The 26,266-nt window shown below is 57.3% G+C and overlaps 7 protein-coding genes across 7 annotated transcripts; 3 read left to right on the plus strand and 4 right to left on the minus strand.

The window, feature by feature from the left end:
* Positions 1–152: 152 nt before the first annotated feature.
* B0I36DRAFT_29725 (uncharacterized protein) lies at positions 153–733 on the minus strand. The gene has a single exon (XM_046151917.1). It carries the CDS (start codon positions 573–575, stop codon positions 192–194), a length of 384 nt encoding a protein of 127 aa, XP_046007377.1. The 5' UTR covers positions 576–733; the 3' UTR covers positions 153–191.
* On the minus strand, positions 463–3,533 carry B0I36DRAFT_29728 (Up-regulated during septation-domain-containing protein). Its single transcript, XM_046151918.1, has 3 exons — positions 3,285–3,533; positions 815–3,226; positions 463–731 (listed from the first exon to the last, which is right to left on the minus strand). The coding sequence occupies exons 1-3, from the start codon at positions 3,414–3,416 to the stop codon at positions 639–641; spliced, it is 2,637 nt and encodes an 878-aa protein (XP_046007378.1). The 5' UTR covers positions 3,417–3,533; the 3' UTR covers positions 463–638.
* Positions 3,534–4,539: 1,006 nt separating this feature from the next.
* B0I36DRAFT_333918 (UBA domain-containing protein Ucp14) lies at positions 4,540–6,152 on the minus strand. The gene is made up of 2 exons (XM_046155285.1): positions 5,417–6,152; positions 4,540–5,298 (listed from the first exon to the last, which is right to left on the minus strand). The coding sequence occupies exons 1-2, from the start codon at positions 5,669–5,671 to the stop codon at positions 4,738–4,740; spliced, it is 816 nt and encodes a 271-aa protein (XP_046007379.1). The 5' UTR covers positions 5,672–6,152; the 3' UTR covers positions 4,540–4,737.
* Positions 6,153–6,527: 375 nt separating this feature from the next.
* On the plus strand, positions 6,528–8,220 carry B0I36DRAFT_296726 (dehydrodolichyl diphosphate synthase). The gene is made up of 2 exons (XM_046151903.1): positions 6,528–7,358; positions 7,428–8,220. Exons 1-2 carry the CDS (start codon positions 6,877–6,879, stop codon positions 8,002–8,004), a joined length of 1,059 nt encoding a protein of 352 aa, XP_046007380.1. The 5' UTR covers positions 6,528–6,876; the 3' UTR covers positions 8,005–8,220.
* Positions 8,221–8,811: 591 nt separating this feature from the next.
* Positions 8,812–11,087, plus strand: B0I36DRAFT_367616 (uncharacterized protein; the record flags this gene model as incomplete). Its single annotated transcript, XM_046159499.1, has 3 exons — positions 8,812–9,995; positions 10,065–10,945; positions 11,023–11,087. The coding sequence occupies 3 exons, from the start codon at positions 8,812–8,814 to the stop codon at positions 11,085–11,087; spliced, it is 2,130 nt and encodes a 709-aa protein (XP_046007381.1).
* Positions 11,088–16,092: 5,005 nt separating this feature from the next.
* Positions 16,093–18,105, plus strand: B0I36DRAFT_252846 (uncharacterized protein; the record flags this gene model as incomplete). Its single annotated transcript, XM_046150712.1, has 2 exons — positions 16,093–16,621; positions 16,688–18,105. 2 exons carry the CDS (start codon positions 16,093–16,095, stop codon positions 18,103–18,105), a joined length of 1,947 nt encoding a protein of 648 aa, XP_046007382.1.
* A 3,335-nt stretch (positions 18,106–21,440) lies between these two features.
* B0I36DRAFT_393436 (uncharacterized protein) lies at positions 21,441–24,897 on the minus strand (the record flags this gene model as incomplete). The annotated part of the gene is given in 3 exon segments (XM_046161467.1): positions 21,441–23,332; positions 23,345–23,635; positions 23,796–24,897. The coding sequence occupies 3 exon segments, from the start codon at positions 24,895–24,897 to the stop codon at positions 21,441–21,443; spliced, it is 3,285 nt and encodes a 1,094-aa protein (XP_046007383.1).
* Between the last annotated feature and the right edge of the window lie 1,369 nt (positions 24,898–26,266).

The following is a 26,266-nucleotide window of genomic DNA, read 5'->3' on the forward strand; positions in this document are numbered from 1 at the left end:
TTTACTGCTTACTTCCACACGTGTTTGTCGTGACGATATCAGACATGTATGTAAACACCACAAGTCTTGCCGATCGCCAGTTCTCTCTTACTTCCCGTGGTCCATTTGATTGACTGCCAACGTGCTAATCGGAGCGAGCACATGCGCCACTCTCTCTACTTGCTTGCATGTGCGTATAGCGTCTTGCGAATTCATTCCCACCACGCCGGGACGAGCTCTGACCAGGGATACGAGAGGGAAAAACAAAAGATGCATCTATAGAAATATACACACAAATACAAATCATGCAATCCTGCAGTGCGTCTTTTTATCTTCTTGCGATGCCATGCACACACACATATATATATAGTTTGTCCTGTACCCCAACGCCACTTCCCGGGGGGAAAAGAAAATGTGACATAACAAGAGGAATAAACAAGAGAGGTCAAGGCTGAGGATATGCAGATAACCAAGAAAAAAACAAGAACGGGGACCGCGACCCCAAAACAGACCACCCAAGAGACATTGGCATTCATTATAAACAGATGGTGGGTTGAGCACAGCGTAGGCGGGGGCTGGCTGTGACGACGCGACATCGGTGGTCGTGGAGCACGTAGGGTTTTCCGTAATGTACTACTACTAGTAGACTGAACTGGGCCTTACCGCGGCGATAGCGGGCTCTTGCCAGGGCCCTGTGCTTTCTTGAGCGCGCGGAGCTCGTCCTCGATCTTGCGACGCAGCGCTTGCTCGGCCTGTGTGCGAAGTCGTCAGTCGCGGTGTTCACATGGGCATAAATAATAATAACGAGGAATGATAGTAGCAGATGAGTACATACCTTGAGCTGCTCCTCGTACTTCTTGCGCTCTGCCCGCAGACCAGACCGGTACGACTCGGTCAGGTGGCTCGTGCCCCTTGAACCACCAGGCGACAGCGGACCGTTGGCTCTGAAGCGTTCCTGGTCGAGCGCCTCCTGGAGCTCCTGCCTGTCCTTTTGCAGCCTCGCGACCTCGGCTTCGAGCCTCTGCTCAATCTGCTGCTTCGTCTCCGAGAGCTCCGCCTCAAGCTCGTCCTTGAGCCGGGACTTTTCGGCGAGCGCGCGGTCGAGGTCCGCCTCGAGCGTGCCAATCTTCTTCTCGGCCTCGAGAGACTGCGCCACCACGTCCGCCAGGTCCTTGGCCGTGGCCTTGAGCTCCTGCTCGAGCGTCTGCGTGCGCTGCTGGACCTTGCTGATCTGGGAGGTGTCGTGCAGCGCGGCAATCTCGGCGGCGCGCTCAGATCTCGAGCCGTACGCGGCCTCCAGCTCTGCCCGTGCCATTGTCGCTTCCAACTTAAGCTCCGCATACAGGCCGGTCATCTGCTCGAGCTCGGCCTCCTTGGCCTTCATTTGGGCCTCCTTGTCGTTCAAAGCCTTCTCGGCTGCAGCCTTGGCCTCTTCCGCCTCGTCCAGCTGTGCCCCAATCTGCTCGAGCTCGGCCTCTGTCTGTGCGAGTCGTGTCGACACTTCCTTGCTTGACGACTCGAGGGACGCGATCCTGGCATTGCGCTCCTTGAGGATCGTGCGCGCCTGGTCGATCGCGTCAGACTCCTCACCGCGTGATTTCTGCAGGTCGTCAAGCTCGCCCATAGTCTGGGAGAGCTCCATGCGCACGGAAGCCAGTTCCTTCTCGGCAACGAGCTGAGCAGACTTGGACTCCTCAACTTCCTCTGCTTTTTGCCGCAGTGCCTCATCCTTCTCAGAGTCGGACTTGCTGTTGAGCTCGCGCTGCTGCTTGATCTGCCGCTTGAGGACCGCCTTCTGATCCTGCAGACTGATGGCTCGAGAGTAAAGCCACTGTACCTTGTTCGAGAATGCCTGCAGCGAATATGTCTCGTTCGGATCAAAGGACTCGCCGTCCGACATGTCATCCTCATCAACTTCCAGGCCTCTGTCCTGTCGGTCTCTCCGCCGTTCTTGCTTCTTTTCTCTAACGTCAGCCAGCCCAGACTGGATGATGTCCCAGAGGCCAGACAACACCGCATCAGACTGTTCTGACTTTTGGCGATCTGCGGAAGTGGATTGTGACGAATTGGCTGCCCGCTCAATCTCGCCCTGTACCCGACGCAGAGAATCCTGCAGATATTGGACTTGCTCGTCCAGTCCTTCTGCAGACTCGGGGGGATCTGGGTGGCTAGCATCGGAGCCTCTAAGAATCTGCTGGACCTGTGCACTAATCTGCCGCATCTTGTCGGCGGCGCCAGAGTTGTGGCTCGATGCCTCGTCGAGCGCGGAAAGTCCGCCGTCAAGGTACTGAAGGTGATTTTCGAGCATAGATCCCCTTTTGCCCTGGTTTGAAGGTGGTGCGCCAAGTCCCGAGCCACGCTCGGGGTCTGTCTTGTTCAAGATGGTGCGAAGCTGGTTGTTGAACGCCTCGAGCTGCCGCTCTGTATTGGTGATGAGCTGAAACTGGTCGGCGCTCTCGTCACGGATGGCGCCAAGCTCGTGTATCAGCTGCTCCATCTGGGTGCGCAGGTCATCATTTTCGCTGCGCAGTCTCTCGCTTTCGAAAGTGAGCTGTCTCTGCTGCTCCCGGATGGGCGATCTCACAGGCGGCTCAATCGGCTTTCCTCCGGCTCCCTCGACAAGGGCATCGAGCTGGTCGAAAGACTGGTACAAGCTGCCCTCGTTGAACAGAAAAAAGTCGTCTGGCGCCAACTCTATGCTGTTTCTGCCGTGCGTCGCCGTGTGCATGCTCTCGGGGCTTGGCGGCACTCCATTGACCAGCTGTGCTTTGGTGCCTGGCTTTTTAGACTTTGAATGCGTCAACTGGAGTATACCGGCTGTGTGCTCCAATAATCTCCTCCGTCCGTCCATGACTCGCTTCTCCAGAAGAAAGAGCTCCGAGGCAAGCTCCTCGCAGCGCTGTTGTACGGCCCTGCGTTCTGCGTCCGCCTCTTCCGCATCCTGGCTGGAAGCGCTATGCCTGACATCAACAGGGCTGCCACGACCTCCGACTGACCGCGGGGGCGAGTATAGTTTCGACATGGACACGGCCGCGTCCCGGTATTTCGTCTGGACTGCGAGGTTCGAGCGTGTCTGCTCGATGCGCTGGTTCGTCGTCTGGATCATCTTCTTGAGGTGGTCGACTTCTTCCTCGGATAGGATCTGGTACTCCCTGCTGTCGAAGAGGGCGGTCTCCGTCATGAGGTGCACCTGGAGAGGGTCTTTGAGATCGAGCAGGACGGGGCCGTCCGCGCGAGGCGACGGCATCTGGAAATCCGAGTTAGTAGGCTGTGGAAAGCACATGTAGCGAGCAGAGCATTCCTACCGTGCTGGACCCATCTCGTCTGTAGGCGTCTATGAGAGCTGGACCTCGTGGTGCCTGCATTGATTGCCCGGGAGAGCCAGGTCTTCCAGTGTCTATGCTCCTGGGTCCTCCCTGCCTTGTGCTGCCGCTCATGGTTTTTGCCCTTGTTTCCCGCGATCGTTCGCCTGGCAGTTCAAAGCATCATGCGGTAGAGGTCAGGGGTCCTTGGTTCCCAAATTTGGTGCTGGAAGGCGTGTCGAGAGTTCGGCACCGTCCTGGCCAAGGTCTGAAGCTCGATCGAGCAAATATTGCGCAACGTTAAGCAAGGAGGAGCAGAGAAATTCGTCCAAGGCAGATGGCCGAGCGTGGTTGAGCGGGTCGAGAATTGATGGCTGGGTTGGCTGGCGCGGCGCGGCGGGATCGTTGGCTAGCTCCAGAGGAGACGGGTACGATTTGGGATGGTTCCTGTGCCCAGCGACCTGGTCACAGGCGATCTGTTCGTCTGCGGGACGCGAGAAGGCTAGTGACGATGCGACAACGCGGTTCGATCCTTTCCGAGTCTGCGGCGGCTCGAGAATTAGGGAGTGATGCTGGCCAAGACCGAGCGATGCAAGCAAAAAGGAGACGAGGCAGGCGGAGGGCTCGACGGCGGGCTGCTAGACTTCGCGATAGTCAGGAGAAGGGCCTCCATGTCAGGTACCGCCCCCCGGAAGAGGCGCCGTGCAGGCACTTGGCCGGGGTGGCAGAGCAGGGGAAATTGAGGGTGGGCCACTGGCGCTGGCAGCACCCGCCAGGCATGCACACCCACTGCACTGCAGCACCCACACCAATCACAATCCCATCGCCAGGCAGATCTTGGCTCTACCCTGGCTGCGGCTCGCTCGATGACACTGGAGCGCCACCTGGGCAGTCAGTAGAGATCCCTCTAGTCCAGCCATGGCAACTGAATCAATTCGGAAGCTCACCCACTGACTGGCATGGGAAAGGAAGACGCAGCACGGATACTTGCGCCTACGTGCAGCGACAACGCCAAACCTTCTGCAACTGCGGTAATAGAAGGCTCACGTCAAAAGTGTCAAGGCACTCAAACTGTATTGTGACAGCTCCTGTCATGGCCTGACCTGGCTGAGCTGAGCGGAGCGGGAAGGGTGGGCGGGCCTAGTCCGCGTTAGAGGCCCCCTTCAGTAACATCGAGCAGCTCCACAAGCATTGCATTCGCCTAGTGCGAGAGTCGGCGTCCTGATTCTTGACAACTCACCATGTCAAGGCTCGACATGGCGGAATACGGGGCTGTACGGAGTAATCCACCAAACTGACATCACTAGGCCGTGCATGTCTCCAGAATGAAAGCCAGCGACCTATACGACCCCATGGCAATAACATTTGATTTGTGGTGTTGCTCGCAGTGGTCCAGCCAGTTTAGACAGAGCCGGCTACGTCAAAAATTCGCTTGATATACAATTTCGAGATGCATCTATTGTTCCCCCCGGAATTGGTCCATAAACTGTTGACCCATCGTTCTGCGCCGGCCACCCTCGCCTGGCTCGCCTCTCGCCTGGGTGCCTGTGGACGTCGCCGTAGCCGCATCACCCTCCATTCTTCGTCGGAGGCCTTCAAACTCCTCGTTCCGCCTGGGCGCCCGCACTCCCAGTACCCATCCAGGCAACCGCCACCGAATCAGACGCCGCGGCAACAGCTCCATTCTCCACGAGTAGCCTACCACCCAGCCCATCAGCGCGCCAAGCACTGAACCGGGCCATTGCGAGAGAGCAAGCTGTGCAGCAAGCAAATAGCGGTACGACTTGTCTGAGAACGTGATTCCTTGTTCGTCGTTCCCAGCAGAGATCGCAGTCGCTATCTTGTACTGGTAGGTGTGTGGGATCATGGCGTGATATTGGGCCATGACGGCAAACACGATCGGCGTTGGGCCGGCAGGGAGGTAGTTGAGCAGGCCCAGAGTCAGAGGGCGCATGAGGAATGCCAGGAGCACTGGCGTGACCACGCTCGTCAAGAGGTAAGTCGAAAAGACAAAGCTCTGTAAGCAAAAGCAAGCTGTTAGCGGCCTGTGATCTACAAACGTCCTGAGGAATGCAGGTATGTGACGGAACAAGGCATGCTATGGTTGTTCGATGTGGACGGCTGGTGAGGCTTACAGCAAACTTCCTCGGTCCCCAGAACCTCTCGACCATGCGCATATTGTAGAGGGCCATGCTGGCAAACAACACCTCGCTCGAATTCGTGTAGCATAGCTGCCAGAGAAGCACTCTCCAGGTCTGGTGAAAGCGCCATAGGTGTAGGTCTACAAGAATGTAGAAGTAGTGCTTGACGTCAAAGAGGCTCGCGGCGATGGACATGCCAATGATGCCATAGATCAGACTGCGTGTGACGGGCGCATTGGTGAACGACATGGTAGCTAGTGGCTGTGGTACGAGCTCATCGCAGCTGGTTTGGGGTGGGAGCAACAGGAAGCTGGCTGTCGGCAAAGAAACAGCTGCCGCGGAACGAGCCTCGCCGCCAACGCCGTCGCTAAGTGCCGCAGACAGCAACACTTGTAACCCAAGCTGGTTGGTCGACTAGCTGTGATATGGGAGCAGTTCGCAGGTCGAGGTGTTTCTGACATGTAGAGGGGTAACGTTTATGCTCCTGAGCTTGAAGTCTGGACACGTTGGGGAAGATGGTGGTGGGCCAGCTTGGAGCTCCGTGCTTACATAACACGATCCACGTAAGGGGGCATAGATCGTTGGCCAGCCATGGCGCCTGTGGCATGTAGCATTGTTCGGCATGGCGTTTTAGGGGACGCTCAATGTCTCGCCCAGCTTCCCCGAATTTCAGACAGCCTTAGGCCCGGTTTGGCAGCACTTTATCTTGCCATGGAGAGGTGTATTCATCCGACATGGTTGTGTGGTGTCATGAGCACTGTACGTACTCAGCAGTGGCTGCACGTGGATTCAGAAGTACTTGATACAAGTAATTACGAGGCGGACACGACATCTCGAGGCCTGCCGTGACTGATCCATGCTCGTAGAGTCTCCGTGATTGGGCGACTGCAGCATGCCTACGTCAAACATTGCGGCTTGGGCACTTCGTGGCGATCAGAGCACCTGGCCTCGCCCGCTGGCCACCCCGGCCTCTGCGTGCCGAGTGGCCGGGAGCCTGCCGCAGCGCGGTCTGCCAAGCTAATGGTGGCCGCCTGCCCATGGCGCTGCCCTAATTAAGGCAGCCGCAACAAAAGCTGCTGCTGAGTTGCGTGTTGCTCTGCGGCAAGGTCGCCGCTGGTTGGCTGGCCGCCCCGTTTGCTGAGCTGCAGCTGCAGCCCGCCGCCCCAACCTGGAGCAGCAGCATCGCCAACTTTCCTTCGTCATCCCTCATCCCTTGCGCTGCGGGCCAGCTATCCTCTCGCCCAACCCACCCGGCCTTTTCCTCCTTGTCTTGCCAGCCTGCGCGTGCATCTGATTGCATTGCATAGCCTGCCACCTGCTTCTTCGTAACCATATACTGCCCGCTCGCTGCAGCTTCCCTGCCTTGGAATTCCAGCACCACCAGTCCTCCGCGACAACTTCCCAGTCCTGCTCTTCGTCCACACAGCCACCTTATCCGCCTCGGCAGCACTAGAATGTCCGACCTCCACGTTTCCAACATCAAGCGGTGGCTATTCAAGTCACCGCCCGTCGAGTGGGCCATCTGGACCGCTCGTGAGATCCTCATCGGCACCCTGCGTCAGGGTCCCATCCCGCAACATGTCGCTTTCGAAATGGATGGCAACCGCCGGTACGCCAAGAACCACCAGATCGAGACCATCCAAGGCCACCACCTTGGCTTTGAGGCCCTGTCGCGGGTGCTGGAGATTTGCTACAAGTCGGGAGTCAAGGTTGTCACCGTCTACGCGTTCAGCATCGAGAACTTCAACAGACCCAAGTCCGAGGTCAAGGGCCTGATGGCCATGGCCAAGGTCAAGCTTGAGCAGCTCGTCCAGCATGGCGAGCTTCTCGATCGCTATGGCGCCAGGGTCAAGATCTGCGGCGAGCGCAACTTGATACCTGCGGATGTGCTGCCCTTTGTCGACAAGGCCGTCGAGATGACCAAGCACAATAAGGAGTACGTCTCCCCGGGTTATATAGCACCATTGACCTGGCCAAGTAACGGCAAACGCTAACGATTCTCTAGTGCTGTCCTCAACATTTGCTTCCCATATACTGCTCGAGCCGAGATGACCAGCGCCATCAAGGCCACCATCGACGAGTTTACCTCGCCAGCACCTCTGCCGCAGCCCTCCGCACCCTTTTCCCAGTCCCGCATCGAGCAGAAGATCCGCGACAACCAAGCCAAGTCTGGCACCGGCGCGCCACAAAGAGATGCCTCGCCGGAGGCAGTCAAGTCTGACGTTGACGATTCAGGCCGCTCCTCGACTGCCATCGACCCTGACTCTCCCACACTACAAGCCACGGGCAGAGCCAGCCTCCAGAATCCCGAAAACATCACCGCCGAGACAATCAATAGCCACACATACACTGCGGAAGACCCTCCGTTGGACATCTTTATCCGGACCAGCGGCGTTAGGAGATTGAGTGACTTCATGCTGTGGCAGTGCCACGAGAACACGCACATCTTCTTCCTGCAGTGCTACTGGCCAGATTTCGATCTGTGGAACTTTGTTCCCGTACTCCTGGAGTGGCAGTGGCGCCAGAAGAAGACAATGGAGAAGGAAGGAGTCCGGAGGAGAGTGAAGGAGCGTGCAGAGTAGGGGCGGTGGTGGTGATCGATGTTTATACCCAAGCCAGACTTTGTCTTCATAATTTTTCCTTGATAGAACCAGTCAATTGTATGCGTGTAGATGAGAGGACACTCCTCACGAGCAGCATCCCATGGTCCGCGATGGAGATGGTGCTCTGGTTATCTTATCGTAACTGTGCGAACGCCCCCCGTGAGCAGATGAGCAGTGGGCGGTGGCCTGGTTGGTGGAAGGGCAGTGGTATCCTCAAGCTCTCAATGTATGGGACGACAGCGGGAGCAGCCTGCGCAAGGTACTTGGACAGCGCCGCTTGGACCACTTTGGGTGGACGCCCCGAGTGCTCGGCGACTCGACACAACCAATGACCGACGCCATTAGGTGATGGGCCTTCCCCAGTCGCAGCACCACGCCGCAGGAGCGCGCGCTCGCTGGTGCCCGGCACAGCACTTGCAGCATTTGTCCCTCCTCCCGGCAATCTGCGCTTCTCCTCGCTCGCACACCTGCCGCTTCGTCTTGCTCCCCCAACCGCGTCACTCCAACATCTTTCCTGCTCCTTGCATGGCAGAGCGCTCGACATGTCCTAGCACGCGCCTCGTTCATCTCTGCCACCGTTATCACTGCACGACCTCGACCGCGCCGTTACGAAAGCCCCCAGCCGTCTTTCGGCACCCCAAGCGCATCCTCTCAATCACCCTCTCCCAGTCTCGACAACGCCTGCCGTCCGCACTTGGCGACTCCTAGTCGCGCGCAGAGAGCAGCCACCAAGCTGGGCTGCGTCTACATCTTTCGCTTCAGCATCCTTGTCCGCCACGCACCAACATGAAGACCGCGAAACCACCGCCTCAACAGGCCGACCCTGGGGCCACAGCGGCGGCCAGTCGTCGAGCTCAGCCAGCTCGCCAGGCTCGTGCGAACCCGACGAGAACCCTCTCCGGCCTCACCAGCAATTCCCACGAGTCGCGCAGACCACCTCCCTCATACGACCAGCCGATCGACATCTTTCCGGCGATCACCCACTTCACCGACGCCATCCAGTCGCTCCCCAAGGACCTTGTCCGCCACTTCACTCTGCTCAAGGAGGTCGATGCCAAGATCTTCGGCCCAGAAGAGACCTTGTTCCAGCTCGTCGACGCCGCCCTCAAGTCGAACCCTCCCGACACCCGCCGGACCAATGCTGGTTCCAGCATCGTGGGCACGGCCACCCCGATTAGCACACAACACTCGATCGCACCCTCAGTAGACGACGCCTTCAACCAGGCCGTCTTTGACCCTACCAACATACCGAGACGCCAGCTGTTCCACCAGACTGCTTACAAGATCCAAGAAATGCTCAACTCGCTCGAGGAGAAAAACCACGTCATTTCGACGGCCAACGACGCCCTCTCGAAGCAGCTGTCCCGCATTAATGACGTGTGGCCGCATCTTGAAGCAGAGTTCAGCGACGAGGCGAAATGGGGCAGCACAACGCATTGGGCCTACCCAAGCAATCGGGAGAATAACAGAGTCAGCCAGGCGGAGCGGTCGCGCCGCGACGGTGCGGCAACCATTACCGCTGCTGCGCAACAGCTCGCCGAAGAGGCCGCGGCCAGGAGTGACGCGAGGAAACAAGCTGTTGCGGCCAAGAAGAGTCTGAAGGCCGCACAACAGCAGCAGCGCCACGAGTCGGACGCGGACGACCACGAGACGACGAGCAAATCCAAAAGCGAGGCGAAGAAAGCCGCGAGCAGCAAATCACGCAAGGGCGTAGACGCCGCGGCGGCCCCAGCCGGCTCCGCAGCTGCCACAGCCGCGGCTGCCAATGGCAACCCTGCTCCCAAGAAGCGCAAGACAGAGAAGCCGCCTGCTAACGGCGGACAGCCCATGGAGCGCTCCCTCAGCTCCGTCTTCGGCGACAAGTCAGCAAAGGCTACCAAGACATCCAGCCCACGAGGGACGCCCGGTCCCGATCAACCACCAAAGAAGCGCAAAGCCCTGCCGACCGCCAATGGCGCCGCAAAGAAGAGGTATGACAGCTATGCTTGAGTAGGGCCCGATCTTAACACTCTCGTGCAATATACTGACGCGCTTGCTAGCAAAACGTCTTCGACGGCCGCTGCCACAACAACTGCGGCGCAGGCATCCATGTCGCCCGCCACAGCCCTGTCGCCAGCTCTACCCAACTTCTTGGACACCAAAGCTGCGCCCGTCAAGTCGCCGGTTCCGCCACCTGCCGCACCTGCCGCAACTGCTCGACCCTCATCATCCCGCGCCCGTGCAAACTCGGTGCGATCTACGGCTGAGTCTACCACGCAGCAGCGACCGCCTTCGTCCGCCTCGAACAAGACGAATGGCACGACGATACCTGCGCCGATATCCACGACGCCGGTGCCTCCCCCTGTCACGAACGGCATCAGGCCGCCTATTGTGGAAGTAAAGCCGACTAAGGAGGTCGCCCCCCCGGTCAAGGTAGAGGCAGCCAAGGAGGAGCCAGCCAAGCCATCCAGCCGGGCAAGCAGCACAGCAGATAGCTCCAAGAAGGAGGGCGTGCCGAAAGCAGAAGAATCTGAGCCACGCACAGACGCGACGCAACAGACACCACAGACTACAGCATCCGTCGTGACTACCAAGAGTGGCCGAGCAAGCAAGCCGTCCACACCGGCGCTGGGCTCATTCCCAGATCCTGTGCTGCCACGATCGCGCAATTCTCGCAACCAGGTTACGACAACTACAGCAAAGAGAAGCCACAAGAAGGGAGCGTCCCAGATGGCCCTCGCACAGGCCGCCGACGACGACGCCGCTAGCAGCAGCGTGCCTGATGACGATGAGGACGGCGAGATAGACGCGGACGAGCCGCTATACTGCTATTGCAATAACGTTAGCTATGGCGAAATGGTAGCCTGCGACGCGGAGAATTGCGAGAAGGAGTGGTTTCATCTTGGCTGTGTGGGCCTCAAGGCGGCTCCTTCGCAAAACAGTAGGTTCATCCCTAGTCGACACATTCCGAGCCATGTACTGCTGAGCTTGAGCTAACCATTATTCCCTCTCCTGCAGCGACCTGGTATTGCGACAACTGCAAGGATCGTCAAAAGCATGGCAAGAAGTCAAATGGCCGCTAAAGTCCAGCCTGATGGTGCTTACTTACTTCCACCATGGCTTTCTGACGATTGGCTTTGATCTGACGTTTGGATCTATCCTGGTACGCCAGAGAGGTTCCCTGCCTTGGCTCGTCGCGCAGATATCCAACAGCCTCCTGTTATCACAAAATTTGCATAGCGCTGGCGTCAACTGGAGTTCTTCCTTCTTTTCCGGACCATACACAGAGAGCTGTTGCCTGTGGATGGGTCATCACGATGTAACGAGGCGGTAGGCAGCCTGATGTCAAGGCATCTCTGGCTCACTTTTTTCTTTATATTGCGCGCTCTCTCTCTCTCCCCACCGCTGAGGGAAAAAAAGACGAGACGCAACAACTAGTTTCATGGTGAAGCAGAGAGTGGATAATAAATCACAGTAGCTAGAACTAAATGCGTAAGATTAGGAATTGCAGAATACATTTAGCCCCCTTCCTCCCCCAAAATCAGGGTTTGATTGATTGATCGAAGCTGGCCGTTGCGGGACCCCCGTTGCCCATATTTGAGGACGTCGTTGCTTTGTGTTGAGTGCAATGTACAGACAGCGGCTTCTAAAACGTTCACCGGACAGTATGACAGTAGCGGACGGAATGACAATGAGCCGTGGCACTAGCAATTGGCGATCAGAGACGATCAGAAAAGTAAAGCTTGGGGTGGCCAACCCCGTGCTTTCTCTATGCGAACTCTCACCCCAGCCCAGCGGCATAAATCATGCTGGACGGAAACGGGGGAAACTGCTGGAGGAGGGCATATCCAGAGAGGAGCGGAGATGACACGAAACACCCCCTAGATCTTCGGGCCTCAGGCCTTCACTCGTCCTCGTGATCCTTCTTTTTCATAGCCCGTGGAAGCCCGGAAGTAGTGGAAAGGAAGAGAGAGAGAGAGAGAGAGAGAGAGAGAGAGAGAGAGAGAGAGAGCGCCCGCGCAGGGAGGATGTGTAGACCAGAAGAGGGAACAGCGCCGTGGGACACCTTTTCGACGTCCAGTCCCCCCCTCCCCTCCGCCCCAAACCTCCTCGGCCTTGTTCTTATGCCTGCTTTTCATTCCGCAGGGAGGCCGTCGTGGCTGTCCGCCTTAGAATGCGTGTTTCGGTTGGCAAAATGTTGTTGTTGGAGAGACTACCTAACTATTTTTCTGGCTTTTGGTTGCCAGTCGAGGGGATGGACAGCATTATACTCTAACACTAACACCATGAGACAGCTCATTGTGGAAAATAATAAGTCCCAAAATCCACAAGTACCAGGTGAAAGTCTGCATTTGGCTCATTCGCGCCTGGGAGGCAAGAACATCTCGCTGTAAACTCCAGTTTGCCCGATTGTGAAGTTTCGGGTCGCCCACCCCGAGATGACCTCGCTGTTTGGGCCTTTCACACCATCACACATTATCTAGGCTATGCTGGGATGCAGTAAGAGCAAGACTACGGATGACTGGCTGTTCCCAAGTTGGACTGTAACTTTACAGAGAGGATCTAGACCGAATCGTAGCGTCCAGCTCAGATCGACTGTTTACATCTTCACCGCACTTCAATTCCGTAAACGAGGGGTGAAGGAGAGAGCGGCACATTATACTCACAAGCCAAACAGAGCAGCTGGGACAAGACGTACTTGCAGGCACCCGACCCTCCGACCCCCCATCCCGAGCCCAGACAAAGAAAGAATAAAAAACAAAAAGGGTCCAGGTGAAAGCGGGGGATGCCACAGCGTCGACTGACACAAGACGTGAGGGATATCAGTCTCACAAACTCTGGACACGGATTTGCCGGCGGCCGTGTGTGGCTTCTGCGCATGCCGAGGCTCGTCCCCAACAGCGAAACGGTTTTTAAAGATGGGGTCTTTCGGGTTTCACGAATCCGGGGCTCCTTTAGCGATGGTCCTGGGCTGTTTGTAAACACTTGACACCTGCGAGGGGGCTCTGCTGTCTCGGGCTTACACTTGAGGAGCTCCTGCCTCTGTGCCTCTGGCTTTTACTGGTGGCTGACGCTTACCTGGCCAGCGTGCATGCTGGCGGGAGTACGCAGGACCGTGTTACAGGGGGGGAGAGAGAGAGACACGGATTGATATCAGACGACAAGCAAGCAGCCCAGACGCCCAGGACTCCAAAACTCGCCCATGTTTTTCTATTTTGGCGCCAACCGAGGGATGTAGCCGAGGCGTAGTGGACAGGAGACGGAGCAGCTGATTGGCTGGGTAGCGCCGGTAGTCAGGACGGGTGGCCTGGCGTTGCCTGTCTTGGAAGGTCCAAGCAGGAGGATGGTTGCGCCGGGGCCATGGACGGGGTTAAACGTGGTCCCGGGCGCGAACACGAGATGTGCTAGGGGAGCATGTTCTCGTCATTTGTGGACCTGGTGCCTTGTGTGCGGACTACTAAGCGAACATGTCAAAAAAAGAACACATCCTGAGCAATGTGTTGTAAGAGACCCTGGCTGTCATACTGAGTAGGTCCAGGGACAGAGAGCACCTGATGTGCCCCTGGCTGGGGGCTGGAACGAACCAACCAGACCACGCAGCAGGCTTCCCCGCAAACTGCTAGATCTGGTCCCCCCCCCGGCCTGAACTGCCCGCCCTGCAAGCCTCAGCTGGTCCCCACGATCCACTCGCTCACTGCATGGGCCGGGATCTCCGCGTGCCTGGAGCAGTAGTGCCGTGGTGCAGTGCTGCATTGCATGCTCCAGCATCAAACATGCGGCTGTGGCGCCTCGCCTGAAGCATCGCCCTCTTCGCCATTGGTCTTGTCGGCGGCGCCTGCAATAATCACAGTCCTCCACCCCAGGATCCTTTGTCCGGGACACCCCGACCACGGACTCTGACCTTGACTCTAGTGATTATGTGCAGCAACAAAGCGTGGTCTGCATGGCTGCCCAGGGGCAGGGCGAGCTAAGGGACACCACGTCCAATTTCCTGGGGAAGGCCAGCAGGCGGATCGCTTCCGGAGCAAGGGTGGTGGCGCTGCCTGCTGATGTGCCCAGCGCCCCTCCTATCGAGAAAGCGGTCTGGAAGGCCGGGCCAAGATCAGATGATGGTGTCTCTGGTTGCGGATGGGCCCGGCCCCTGATTGTGCTGGGTCTCGTGAGCGGGCGTCGAGCTCGGTTGGGCCTTGGGAAGACGGTCTTGCTTGGGCTTGGTTCGTGCGCACACTACGCGGATGCATCATGTGGCCGCCGGCCTCTGGTGCTCTGCGTGCAGATTCCCAGAAGCACTGTGCACTAAGTATTGCTCGGAGGCGTTCACGCTCGTCTTCTGACGATGAGTCCAGAATAGGCATGACACATACTATGGTACACGGCACGCAGACCGGGCATGCAGGCGTCGCAAACATACCATAAGCTCCGAGGATGACGTTTGCGAGCGGCGCCTGCCGACCACTCCGTGTCACCACGCAAAACCTTGTTGTCCGTAGAGGCCCCTGGCACGCCAGCGCCAGCACGCCACGCGACACGGAGCTAAGCAAAGACCGGCAGGCGGGATTTCGATCGCAAGGACACGCGCGGCAGAGTATTTGATGCGGCTCCGCCCAGGGCTCCAACGCTTGGCAGCAGCGAACGAAAAAGAAGGTTCTGCAGGTCACGGGACTCGGCATCGTGTCAGAGACCCTGGGCCCTGGTCGCTCAAGGAGAAAAAAAGTTTCATGGGGCAAGCAGAGCGGTGGTGGTCGTCCTGGGGCTCGGACACAGCCGATGATGGGCGAGAGAGCGGCGCTTGCGGAGACGAGAAGCGCGTGGCGCCCCCCCCCCCCCCGGACAGTACAACCCAGGCCTGCGGTGCTGTATGTAACCTGCTGCCTCGCGCAAGGGAGAGACCACCTGCCAACCAGAAAGGTCATGATGGCATCATGTTCCGTGACAATGGCACACTTTGAAGCACAACACCAGTGAGCGCCAGAGTAAGCGTCTTGCGACACAGACGAGGGGTCGCTGGGGTCCGGGGATGGCGGAGATGCACGGCCCACAGGAGCAAGGGAGACAAAGAAGGCAGCAGGCAGGCTGGGTGGATGGATGGCGATGTTGTTGCTGTTGCGGGAGGGAGGTCGGCTGGGTGCTGGTCAAGTGACCGCGAACGGGCGGTTTTGATTTAGCAAGTTTTAAGTAATGAGAACTGGCCGCTGCCAACCGCGCTGTCTTGGGCCTGCACGCTGCGCCGCCCATTACGTACCCGCAACTGGCCCAGGGTCGCTCGCCCCTTTGCGGGCTCGGCAGACGACAGAGATCGGTGGACATGAACATGATCAGAGGCCGTGCTCATGTCCTGTTCCGTGTTCAGGAGGATGTCTGGGGTTGTCGCAGGACATGATCACGACAGCCAGCGCCTGCCCGGGTCGCAGCATCATTGTGTAGAGGGAGCGACCACCGCGGCGAGCCGCCAGCGAGTGAGACGTCAAGCACATACATACCTCAAGGTCCGTCAGGTATGTGACATGCCGTTGACGACAGCGGCACCCATGGATGATGACTTGGGCCGGGCCGGCCTTCTGGAATGCCCCATTGGCGCTGCTCCCCGCGAAATGGCAAGCTCTTACCTAACGAATGGCAGCGGTGACTAACGCAATCCCCGGGGCTGTCAAATTTTCAGCGCGCCCGGAGCCACCACGCCCGCCCTCGAGCGCCGCTCATTGGGCACCAGGAGCTCCGGGCTTGCAAGTGTGCGCAGAGCCCCGTCACCGACGACCGAGAAACAATCCCAATAATAATAGGCCCAGCCTAGCTCTCGGGACTAGCAAGGCACGCGCAGGGGCAACCTCCTGCAGCAGCAAACCACCATCGTGTGACTGCCTACCTGCCTACCTGCCTGACTGACTGTCTGTCTGTCTGTCTGTTCCTCCACACGCAAGCACGCAACTCTGCTCCCCTCTTCTCGCACCTGCCATTTCCATTACATTACATTACATTACACTACACCAACCACTCTGCGCGACCTAGCCTGTACAAGCACAGATGCTTCACGCCGCCCGGCCCCACCATCCCCAGGATCAACCGCCAAAGCCGGCCCCTGCCACCACCATGGCTGCCGGCACCAGGCTGGCCGGCCTGCTCTCGCCTGATAATAAATCTGCCCGCTCCTCCTTCTCCTCTGTCCGCGAGGACGATGCCGGCCTAGCCCAGTCCTTCACCAGCTCAAAGATCTCGTCCTTCTCCCACCTCCACCTCGCCGCAGACAGCTCTAGTGGTGACGAGGCTGCCATTGACGACTCCTCGCCGCCCCCCTCGCCTCCTCTGTCCCGGCCGGCCTCCCACAAGCTTGATACCATGGCCACCACCACCCTCACCTCTACCATCACCCATTTCCAGACGCCTCTGACCCAGCCTCATAGCCGCCTCCATGGCTGCTGGGTCCCTGCTGTCGCTGCCGACAGCTTCCAGGGATGGAAGGCCATCGATGTCAAGGGCAAGCTCGCCAGCAGGAGCTTTGGAGATCTCCAGTCCCTCAAGGTCGTCTGGTCCGCCCCCTCGACTCCCAAGAAGCCCCGGTCTCCAGGCCGGCCCGCCCCTGGCACCGCTCCCATCGAGCGCCTGCCCGTCGAGATCCTAGGTAAGTCTTCCGTCACACGTGACTTTGTCAACGTCCTTGCCACCCCAGTACTGACCCTGCTTGTAGGCCCCATCATTGAGATGCTGGTGCTTGACGTGCCACCCAATGGCGAGACTGCCCGGAACGTCGACCTGATGTCCCTGCTGTTGACGTCCAGGACGCTGCACACTGCTACTTTGAACGCTCTGTACAAGAACATTACCATCCCCCACTCGAGGATCTTCCGCAAGTTTCTCTCTCATGTTACACAGAACCAGGAGCTTGGCACCATCGTCCGTCGCCTCGACTTCAGCCACTTCAACCCCATGTCGCTTTTCTTGTCAGCCAAGGAGCGAGCAAGCACACGGAACCTGACACCAGAGACGCTTCTTCAATGCCTGGAGCTAACACCCCATCTGCGCGAGTTCCTTGCTCAAGAGTACATTGACGACGAGATCGACATCAATGTCCTCAAGAAGCTCTTCTTTGACCTGCCGCGGCTCAAGGCTGTCGACTTGTGCGGATGCTCCTCGGCACTCTTCCGGACCGCCATGACAGCATTCGTGCAGGATGACGTGGACTGGACCATGCCCCTGTCTATCTCGCGTTTGTCGCTGCACCGTTGCGTCAACCTGCCACCCGCAGTCTTTGATACTATCCTGCCTCGGCTCACCAATTTGACTCACCTGGATGTTGCCGGCACACGCATTTCCGACGAAGCTCTGCACTCTATTCCCTACACAGCACGCATCACACACCTGAACCTCGCCAAGTGCAACGGTCTCACGGCTGATGGGATCATCGAATTCTTGACTTACCACCCAGCTGTCAAGGACACTCTAGTCTATCTCAGCCTGGCTGCCGATTTCCGCAGCCACCAGATTTTCGACGAGGAGGATACGTCTCGGCTACTGGCGATCATGCCGCACACTCTGCGATCATTGAGTTTGAAGGGCAGCAAGATGACGCCGGCACACATTCCTTTACTGCGCCCTCTGACCAAGCATCTCGAAGAGCTTGCTCTCGGAAGAGGGCTCAAAGTTGTCGATATGGATAGGCTGTTCGTCCCCGACCCTGAGCCTGTTGATGAGGACGAGGATGTCGACATGGACGGCGAAGTGAAGGCGCAGTTGGCCTGGGTTCCGCACACCTTGAAGTACCTTGACCTTTCGGATTACATTGGTGGCGAGCTGGACCTCAGCGCTCTGTTCTCATCCCAGTGCAGTATCATGAAGCGGCATTCGGCCCCGCTCGAGGTGGTCGAAGTGGCAGACGAGCTATACCGGCGGCTGTCGAAGTCTCCAGTACTTGGCAACGCCGGCTGGTCTATCACCGAGTTTGGCAGCCGCGCTTGGATCGTGCGTCGACCAGACAGTGGTGCTGGGGACTCCGGTGCTCGAAGCTGGAAGATGGGCGCCAGCTATTGGGGCATGCGCAAGGTCCCTGTCGCCGTGGCAGATGTGGGTGGCATGTACGGCAGCTACATGTTCAAGCGCGGCCTCTAACCAGCTCGGACCGCAACGACAAGACGACATTTACCGGAGGCGACCATCTCGAATGAAGTCTCGAATTTTGTTTTACGAAAGCCTTCGTCTTCAGCATAGTCTCTCCTTGTCCGAACACATTGTCAAAAGCATCATGACTGCGAGCGATCCATACCTTGTTTTTTCATGTTCGAACATAGCGAGGGTGCTATTTATCAGCCTTGTACGATTCCTTTCCGGCATTCTGGGGATTTTTATCGCAAGGGAGCATTTGGCGTTCATGAATTTGGATCATAGCATCTCAGCACACTGGCATGAAATAGTTGTTTTCCCCATCACTTTGCGGAAGGGCGAGCAGACGACACCCAGCTCGCAGCGCAGAAAAGCGATTGTATTCCGTATTGGTTGGCTTAGCATTGTCTCATGCAGACACACGAAATAATGAAAAAAAACATCCCAACTGTAAAGCTTTTTCTGCGCGAGGTTATACAGGTAATTTGGATGCCTTCGATCCTGTGCAGTAATTTGTGGAAGAGCTATCATGCCAATGTCGGGTGTCGTTCAATGACAGGCATCCGACGGGACAGCCTGCAGCAGCCACAGCTGCAGCCCCCGGCTCAAAACCGCCAGGTGACCCGCTTTCCCAGAAAGGAAAGAGCAGCCTGCATCTAGCCAATCACCGCTTTTTGCTAAACACAGCACCCCGCCCCGGTCACAGCGGCAGACAGACGGACAGACAAGCCCGTTCGTTTCGTTTGGTCCTTCTTCTCTCTCTTTCTCTCTCTATCTCTTCTTTGGGGGGTTTTTTTTTCTTCGGTTCTTCGCAGGTGCATACATGCATGCGTCGCCACCCGGGCGCGGCCTTGGGTGGCCACCAACCCAGCAACCCAGACAGAAGAGTACCGCTGCCAGCGGGTAACACTCCTCTTGTGTTTTTTATCCCCCTCTTTAAAGTTTCTGTGCCCATTCTTGCCATGCCAGACAGACACCAGGATCGCCGTCATCTTTTTGTTCGATATGGGGTTTGTACATATATATAACGTAACCCACGGGTGACCCGCCCACACGGGTGACCCGCCCACTTTCCCAATCTTTCTGTACAAGCTATCTTCAATCCCATATTCCTCCACCAAAAATCATGCCACAGCAATCGAATGAAGGCGACATTATTCTAGCGCTAAACGCGCTTCAATCCGATCCAAAATTAAGCGTACGAAAGGCTGCGCAGATCTACAAAGTCCCTCGTACGACACTTCGCGACCGAAAACGCGGCGCACAGCAAAAACGCGATACCCGACCACCCTGCCAGAAATTGACTTCGTACGAAGAGGAGAGTATTATACGATACGTAATCGACCTAGGTTCGCGATCATTTCCACCGCGACTTAGTGGTGTTCGAGAAATGGCGGATCGACTCCTCGCCGTACGCGACGCGCCGCGTGTCGGAACGAACTGGGCCTCAACCTTCGTACGACGACGATCAGAGCTCCGTACGCGTTTTAATCGAAGAATCGACTACCAGAGAGTCCTCTGCGAAGATCCAGACGCGTATCGCGCGTGGTTTGAGCTCGTACAAAACATAATCGCGAAATACGGGATCCACGATGACGATATCTACAACTTCGACGAAACGGGCTTCGCGATGGGCAAAATCTCCGCCGAAACTGTTGTTACGACCTCCGATCGACGCGGGAGGCCAAGAGCCGTACAACAAGGTAATCAGGAATGGGTTACAGTAATCCAGGGTATCGCGTCGTACGGCTATTCAATCCCGCCGTACATTATCTTCGCCGGGAAGGTCCACCTCGACTCCTGGACCGCGAATAGCCCTCTACCGGCCGACTGGGTAATCGCGCTTTCAGAAAACGGTTGGACGACGAACGAGAGAGGCCTAGAATGGGTAAAACACTTTGATTTCCATACAAAGAGTCGTACGAAGGGTACCCACCGCCTCCTTATCCTCGACGGCCACGAGAGCCACCATTCCGTCGATTTCGAGCTCTACTGCAAGGAACAGAATATTATCACGCTCTGTATGCCTGCTCATTCGTCGCATAAGCTCCAGCCTCTCGATGTTGGGTGTTTTGGACCTCTGAAACGGGCGTACGGTAAAGAAATCGAAGGTCTAATGCGGGCGCACGTAACCCACGTTTCAAAGGAGGACTTCCTCCCAGCCTTTTATAAGGCGTACGACGCTGCAATGACCAAATCAAACATCCAGGCAGGCTTTAGAGCGACAGGCCTAGTACCGTACGACCCGAATTATGTGATTTCGCAGCTAGATATGAAGTTTCATACGCCGACACCACCTGGTTCCTCTGCTGGACTACCACCCCCATGGGTTTCAAAGACGCCGAACAACCCAATTGAGACCGAATCGCAGACGAAGTATATTAAAAATCGCATCATACGACACCAGAATAGCTCACCGTCGTCCATTGTTGAGAGCCTACGGCAGCTGGAAAAAGGAGTTATAATGATGGTACACGAGCAGGACCTTATACGCCAAGAGCTCGCCGAACTTCGAGATGCAAATGACCGCCTTAGCCGCCGTCGTCGTACGAAAAGAAAGCAGCTACAGAAAGGAGGGTCCCTCACGATTGATCAGGCAAAGGATTTGAAGGCTCAAATCGATGTGACGCAGCAGTTAATAGCGGAAACGAGTCAGAATAGTGGTCGTACGAGGAGGCCCGAAACGCGCGCGCGACGATGTGGCGTCTGCAGCGAGCCCGGTCATAATGCTCGTACGTGTCAGAAAGTTGTATCTGCCTCTGAAGAAGAGGATTCTGAATAGTTTCAATTGATTTGAGGCGTTATGGTTGAATTGACTTATATATTGTCGGACGATAGCCCGGAAAGTGGGCGGGTCACCCGTGTGGGCGGGTCACCCGTGGGTTACGTTATATATATATACATATACTTTTCGTTGTACCTCGCTTATCTTGACCTTTCGCGCGCGTAAATATAATCCGCGTCTTACTCCTGGTTAGAAAAAGAAAAAGAAAAAAGGAGAAAGAAGAAAGAAAAATAATCGATCGTCCTAACTTATTTCTTTCATTTGTTGTGCACGCTTGCCTACACGATTTGTGTAATCTGGCTTGGTTCGTTCTCGTCTGCACACCATGTACTAGGGATTGTCATTCCTGGGACTTATTGTTCTCTTTGGGTAGTTAGACTGTGTAGACATTATGTTCTACGAATTATTCTGCTGTATGGTTCAACCGTGGGGTATTTTGTCTTTCTAAAAATGAGGAAAGCGAAACGAGGAACAAAATATCCAACACACCCCACCACTGCCACCACCCAAGCCAATGCAGACCATCATATATACACATACGGCTGCGCGCCTCGTCCACTCACGACACCCCGGCGAGCGCCGTGGCGCTGAGCTGCCGCAGCGTCGCGGCCGCACTGAATCCGCCGCCGCGCACCCATTCCATAATCTCGAACCCGAGCCGGCGCTCCAGCTTCTCATCCAGCCCGCGACCCTTCTCCAGCGTAACCACCATGACGCAAGCATCTTCGCCGCTCTGCGCGGCCCTCGTCGGCCCGCCGCTTGCGCCAGTGGGACTGTTGCTCGCGGAGACGGCAGAGGCAGTCAACAGCTCGACACCACCGTGACCGCCGTTGCTGCCGGCCGCGTCGTTGCTAGAGCCCTGCCGCTCGCGGACGTAGATGGTGAGATCGGCACCAACAATACCGCGCCATAAAGCCGCTATCCAGCGCCAGTGCTCCTCGTCGCTGTACGGCTCCATCAAGCCTGGCTGCTGCAATGCCGCTGCCCACCTATCACTGATGGTGAGGCTATAGCCCGTCGACACTATGGCCACCGGCATCTTGGACGGGTCGACAGCCACGGAGGCTGCGCTTTGTCCAGCAGCAGCCTGCTTTGGCGGGTGATGAGTAATATAGTTGACAAGCTCTTCCGAAGTCTCGTGCCACCGCAGCATCTTGGACATGTACTTTGGCAGGGACGCTTGTGTCCTGTCCTCCAAATTGTCGTACACAGAGGCGAGGCTCTCATCCGACCACACCTTGACAGCACAGTCTTGAGACACAAGTAACGCTGTCTCGATGACCCGCGAGACAGCTCTTATGACGTCAATATCAGCCCCCTCTACAGCAATCACCGGTCCACGAGTCTCGGATGATCGACTTTGCTGTGTGCTCAGCGGCGGGTGGATTGACCTGAGGGCTTCCAGTTTGCCCAAGAAAGAGGACCTTGTCCGGTCACGGGATGAAACTGCTTCCCGCCTTGGTGGTTGTCCGAGCTCAGCAGACTGACGTGGCTGGAAATAGTCTTGAGCATGCCGTAAGCTTTGGCTGTGTCCTTCCGAGTGGCTCTGATATTGCGCCTGAGACCAGCTCTTTTGGTCATGCTGTTGCTGTGTCGCCCCGGTCTGCAGCGGATGTCGAGACGCTTCCGTGGAGCTCATACCCAGACCTCTCGGTTCTGTCTGTTGACCTTGCTGATACTGGCGATCTGTTATGCTCCTATCGTAGGTGAGTGGTCCGCCTGCAGACGTGGAAGTAGACTGCGGAATCTGTGGCTGTAGTGGAGGAAGTCGAAGAGACTCATCGAACGGCGCACCCAGCTGTGGCGCTTGATGCTGCTGCTGCTGAGCGTGGCTACCTTGAGATGGGCCTCCATGTGTCTGTGACATAGACAAGGGATGGTGTTGCTGTGGCCTGGATGGTGCTTGTTGTGAGCGGTGATATTGTGGAGGCTGCCCGTAAAGTCCGGTGTGAGCGTCTTGATGAGACAACGTGGCCGATTCACCGCGAGGAACTTGTGCAGAACCATATGTCAAGGCACCACCGGAAGGCTGGCTAGTCGGCTGCCAGCCTTGGTACTGCTGGTAGCGTGGATCGACATGAGTATAGTTCCCTGCCGCCGGGGGTGACATCGGGTACGTGCTGCTGTTATTGTAACGGCGTCGCTTGGAATCAGGGGACGCCATCTCCCCAGGCGAGGCCTGATGTTGCTGGTGAGCGGCATAATCCTCATTGATATTTGCCAGCGGATATTGAGCCTGAGTGTTGTATCGCCTCGCATGGGAATCTCCACTGCCTATACTACTGATCGAGCCCCGTCGCAGATGCTCCGACTCAAGGGCACGGCCACCGGGCGGAAAGTACGCATACCCGCTTCCTCCGCTTCCTGGGCCGCCAGATCCCGATGCGGTCCCTGGCGTGGAAGCATCTCCAGTTGCGGGAGTGTACGGTGTGCTTGGGGTTCGTGGTGTCGCTATATACCTACCTCCGCATTTGTTGCAGCGGCCAGGATCGTCACCGCCAGCCACGACAGTTCGAGCACCGCCGCCATGGGAAGCACCTGACTTGCCTCCCCGTCGAGGCTGATACCGATAGTCGGGATATTGCTGTTGATGTCGAATCTTCTCCTCCTCTGCTAGCCTCTTCCAGCTCTCTTTGACCTCGTCGGGCTGATCACGCCATTGTTCCCCAATGAGCTTGGAGATTTCTGGGTTCGCAAGTCCTGGATTGTTGGCAGCAACGTTTGCCTGATGGTGTTGACGGTACAGGATGAATGCTAGAAGCATCGAAGGCAAGGTTAGTTACACTCATAGACGGAAAGTCTCGCCTCGGTGGCTTGCGAGAATACACAGATGCTGTGACCAGCTGCCCATCAATGAAGCCCTCGCAGTGAGACCGACCGTAGCTCCAAAAGGACCAAGTCATTGCCAACTTACCATTTCGAGGTCGGGGGACCTTTGGCGCTCTTGTGCAAAGACAGATCAGCTCACGACCACTGGCGTTGCCTCCTGCCACGTTTGAGCCTCCACTGCCAGCTGTAGCAGTAGCGATTGGAGCATAGTGGCCAGCACTCGATGCGACGTCCGCACTGCCGGATGACGAGGCAGAGGGCGGGCCCCTACTGTCAGAATGTGTCGTCATCGTGCTATTGTCGGCACCCGAATAGAGGTTCATCTCCTGGTGGCCTTGGGTCCGTCGCGTTTCCCCCTTGCGACTGCGCGGTTCCAGCCCGTATGCAGCGAGGCTAAGCGGCTGCGCGGTCGGCTCCTGGCGCTCGTCTTTGATCTCTCTCGAGCGGCCACGCTTCAGCGAAGCCTGGCCACTTCCAGTCGAATCCGTGGACATACGACCTGGCGACGCCGGTGTCTGAGGGGCATCCTGATATGCGCCTCCGCGAGGAGTGGCGGTGCCTGGAGGTGCGCTTGTGATACTTCTGGGATTAATGTTGTCATTACTAGGGAAGCTTGGACGGCTGCTGCTTCCCTCAAAGAGATGGGGGCTCGACCGGCCAAAGTCGGGTCCGTAGCCCAGATGCGCAGCAGCCGAAGCAGGCCTATCGATCACAGGAGCTGGGCTTCCGGGTATGTCACCGTATTCGCTGCGCGCGCCACCATGGTGGGAGAGGAGCAAGGAGTGACGAGAATGCTGGTGATGGTGGTGTGATGGTTGGAGAGTGTGCGGCTGTCGCTGTCCGTGGGGAAGGAGCTGGGGAAGATGGAGGTGCGGGTAGTGGCGAGGATGGCCGTCTGTCATTGTTGCCATGCCGGGCTGCTGCTGGTGCTGCTTCTGTGGGCTGGTCTTTGCCAATTGGCTAGGCCGACTACTGCTCAAAGGCCGCTTGCTCACGCCCTGGTGGACGTCCCGCGACGTGCTGGCCGTGCTGGCCGTGCTCACCGGGCTTGACGACAGCGAGTCTGAGAAAGAGTCGGACGCGGACGACGAGTCGTGGGCCTCTACTGCCTTCTGGCTCTCCTTGAGCGATTCTATGGCGCTGGCTCTCCTAGTGCGGTAGTGGTGTTGAAGGGGAGCATCGAGCATGATGAACTGCGACAAAAGACGGCTTAGTTTCTCAAGTCATGTGCCTCCCGGCTTTGTTCCTATGGCGGCGCGACTCGGGGCGATGACGCAGAGTTGCAGTGCACCCTATCGCATCAGATACGGCAAAGCCCAGGGGAGAGGGTTTATAAGAGGCTGTCCAACGGGGACTCGACTTGGGGGACGATTGCAGAGCCCCCAGTGATGGATCAGACTTTCCGAGAAAGGGCTCCGTTTGAGTGCCGTATGGCGGATCCGATCGCTCCGGAGGGTCGACAAGACGGGACAGCAGATCTGACGATCCGACGTCAGGCGTGCCAGCGACTATAAGACAAGAACAAGATGATCGGCAGTGATGACCACGAATGAAGTCGAAGGTGCCAGTGGAATGATTGTCTCGAGCTTCAGAGAGTTGACAGGCAACAAAGCCAAACCGAATCGTGCAAGGGGCGGCAGGCGCTGATGATATCAGGCAGGCCGGAGATGGGATGGGGCGAGGGGATTAAGGTTGACTTCTTTGTGAGAAGCAGGCAATGTCTTGGGAGGGCGAGCAGCAGGGTTGTGCAGGGCGGACGATGGGAATAGCAGTGAGCGAGAAGGAGCGAATGTTGTCCCATGAGGTGAAGAAAATGTGGTTGCTTGCAAAGACAAGAGAAAAACTATGGAATCTTGTGGTCGAGGGTGGTTTATGAGAGGAAAAGGACTAAAAGAGAGGCGAAGAATGTCCGGGGTGCAAGGTTACTGTTGTTGGTCGTACCTGGGCAGGAGGGATCGGCTGAGGATAACAATAGGGACTAGATCTAGGGGCGCCAGCAGCTCTCGCCTTGCGGTCGACCGGCTGCGAATAGTTGTGTGCAAATCTCCTCAAGCTAGGTGTGAGTGGCTGGTGAGAGAAGGAACATCGCAGCAGACGGTCATCCCGGTGCCGGCCTGGAGAAGAGGATGCAGCCCAAGGCAACAAGACGCGGCAGCAAGGTTGGGGAAACAAAGTGTGCGCTGTCCGGACGTGTGACAGCTCGAAAGGCCATGACACGAGCACAGAGTAAGAGCTTCAGCAGGACGGCACTCAAACCAAGAGGCGGAACCTTGCCTGGGCGTCTGTGTATCGCCGCCGCCTGGCGGCGCTCCAGGCAGAATGCAGCTGCAGAGGGCCGCTCTGGGATTGTTTTGACATCTGGCTCCCGCTCGCTCCATTCTTGGCCCTCTCTTGCCATGTTAGCTCTCATTCTTGGCCGGGTTGTCGCCGCATTGTCCAGCCCGTGGCGGCCCTGCTTGCATCCAGTCATGAAGCCCGTCCGTGGCCGCTTCATTTGTCCGGGCAAGCCTCTCCAGCAAGCCACGCACAACGGACCCTTTGTGCATGCTTGGCCTC

This window comes from Microdochium trichocladiopsis (genome assembly GCF_020744255.1).
Source record: "Microdochium trichocladiopsis strain MPI-CAGE-CH-0230 chromosome Unknown B0I36scaffold_10, whole genome shotgun sequence".
In the NCBI taxonomy this organism is placed as follows: Eukaryota; Fungi; Ascomycota; class Sordariomycetes; order Xylariales; family Microdochiaceae; genus Microdochium; species Microdochium trichocladiopsis.

What these genes read in the sequence shown, in the direction of transcription:
- B0I36DRAFT_29728 (XM_046151918.1), bottom strand. Translation starts at nt 3,416, where the DNA reads ATGAGCGGCAGCACAAGGCAGGGAGGACCCAGGAGCATAGACACTGGA. An exon ending in GACGAGATGGGTCCAGCACG is followed by an intron (nt 3,227 to 3,284) that starts GTAGGAATGCTC and finishes TCGGATTTCCAG; the next exon opens with ATGCCGTCGCCTCGCGCGGA. An exon ending in AGTACGAGGAGCAGCTCAAG is followed by an intron (nt 732 to 814) that starts GTATGTACTCAT and finishes CTTCGCACACAG; the next exon opens with GCCGAGCAAGCGCTGCGTCG.
- B0I36DRAFT_296726 (XM_046151903.1), top strand. Translation starts at nt 6,877, where the DNA reads ATGTCCGACCTCCACGTTTCCAACATCAAGCGGTGGCTATTCAAGTCA. An exon ending in ATGACCAAGCACAATAAGGA is followed by an intron (nt 7,359 to 7,427) that starts GTACGTCTCCCC and finishes ACGATTCTCTAG; the next exon opens with TGCTGTCCTCAACATTTGCT.
- B0I36DRAFT_333918 (XM_046155285.1), bottom strand. Translation starts at nt 5,671, where the DNA reads ATGTCGTTCACCAATGCGCCCGTCACACGCAGTCTGATCTATGGCATC. An exon ending in GGGGACCGAGGAAGTTTGCT is followed by an intron (nt 5,299 to 5,416) that starts GTAAGCCTCACC and finishes TTTTGCTTACAG; the next exon opens with AGCTTTGTCTTTTCGACTTA.
- B0I36DRAFT_29725 (XM_046151917.1), bottom strand. Translation starts at nt 575, where the DNA reads ATGTCGCGTCGTCACAGCCAGCCCCCGCCTACGCTGTGCTCAACCCAC.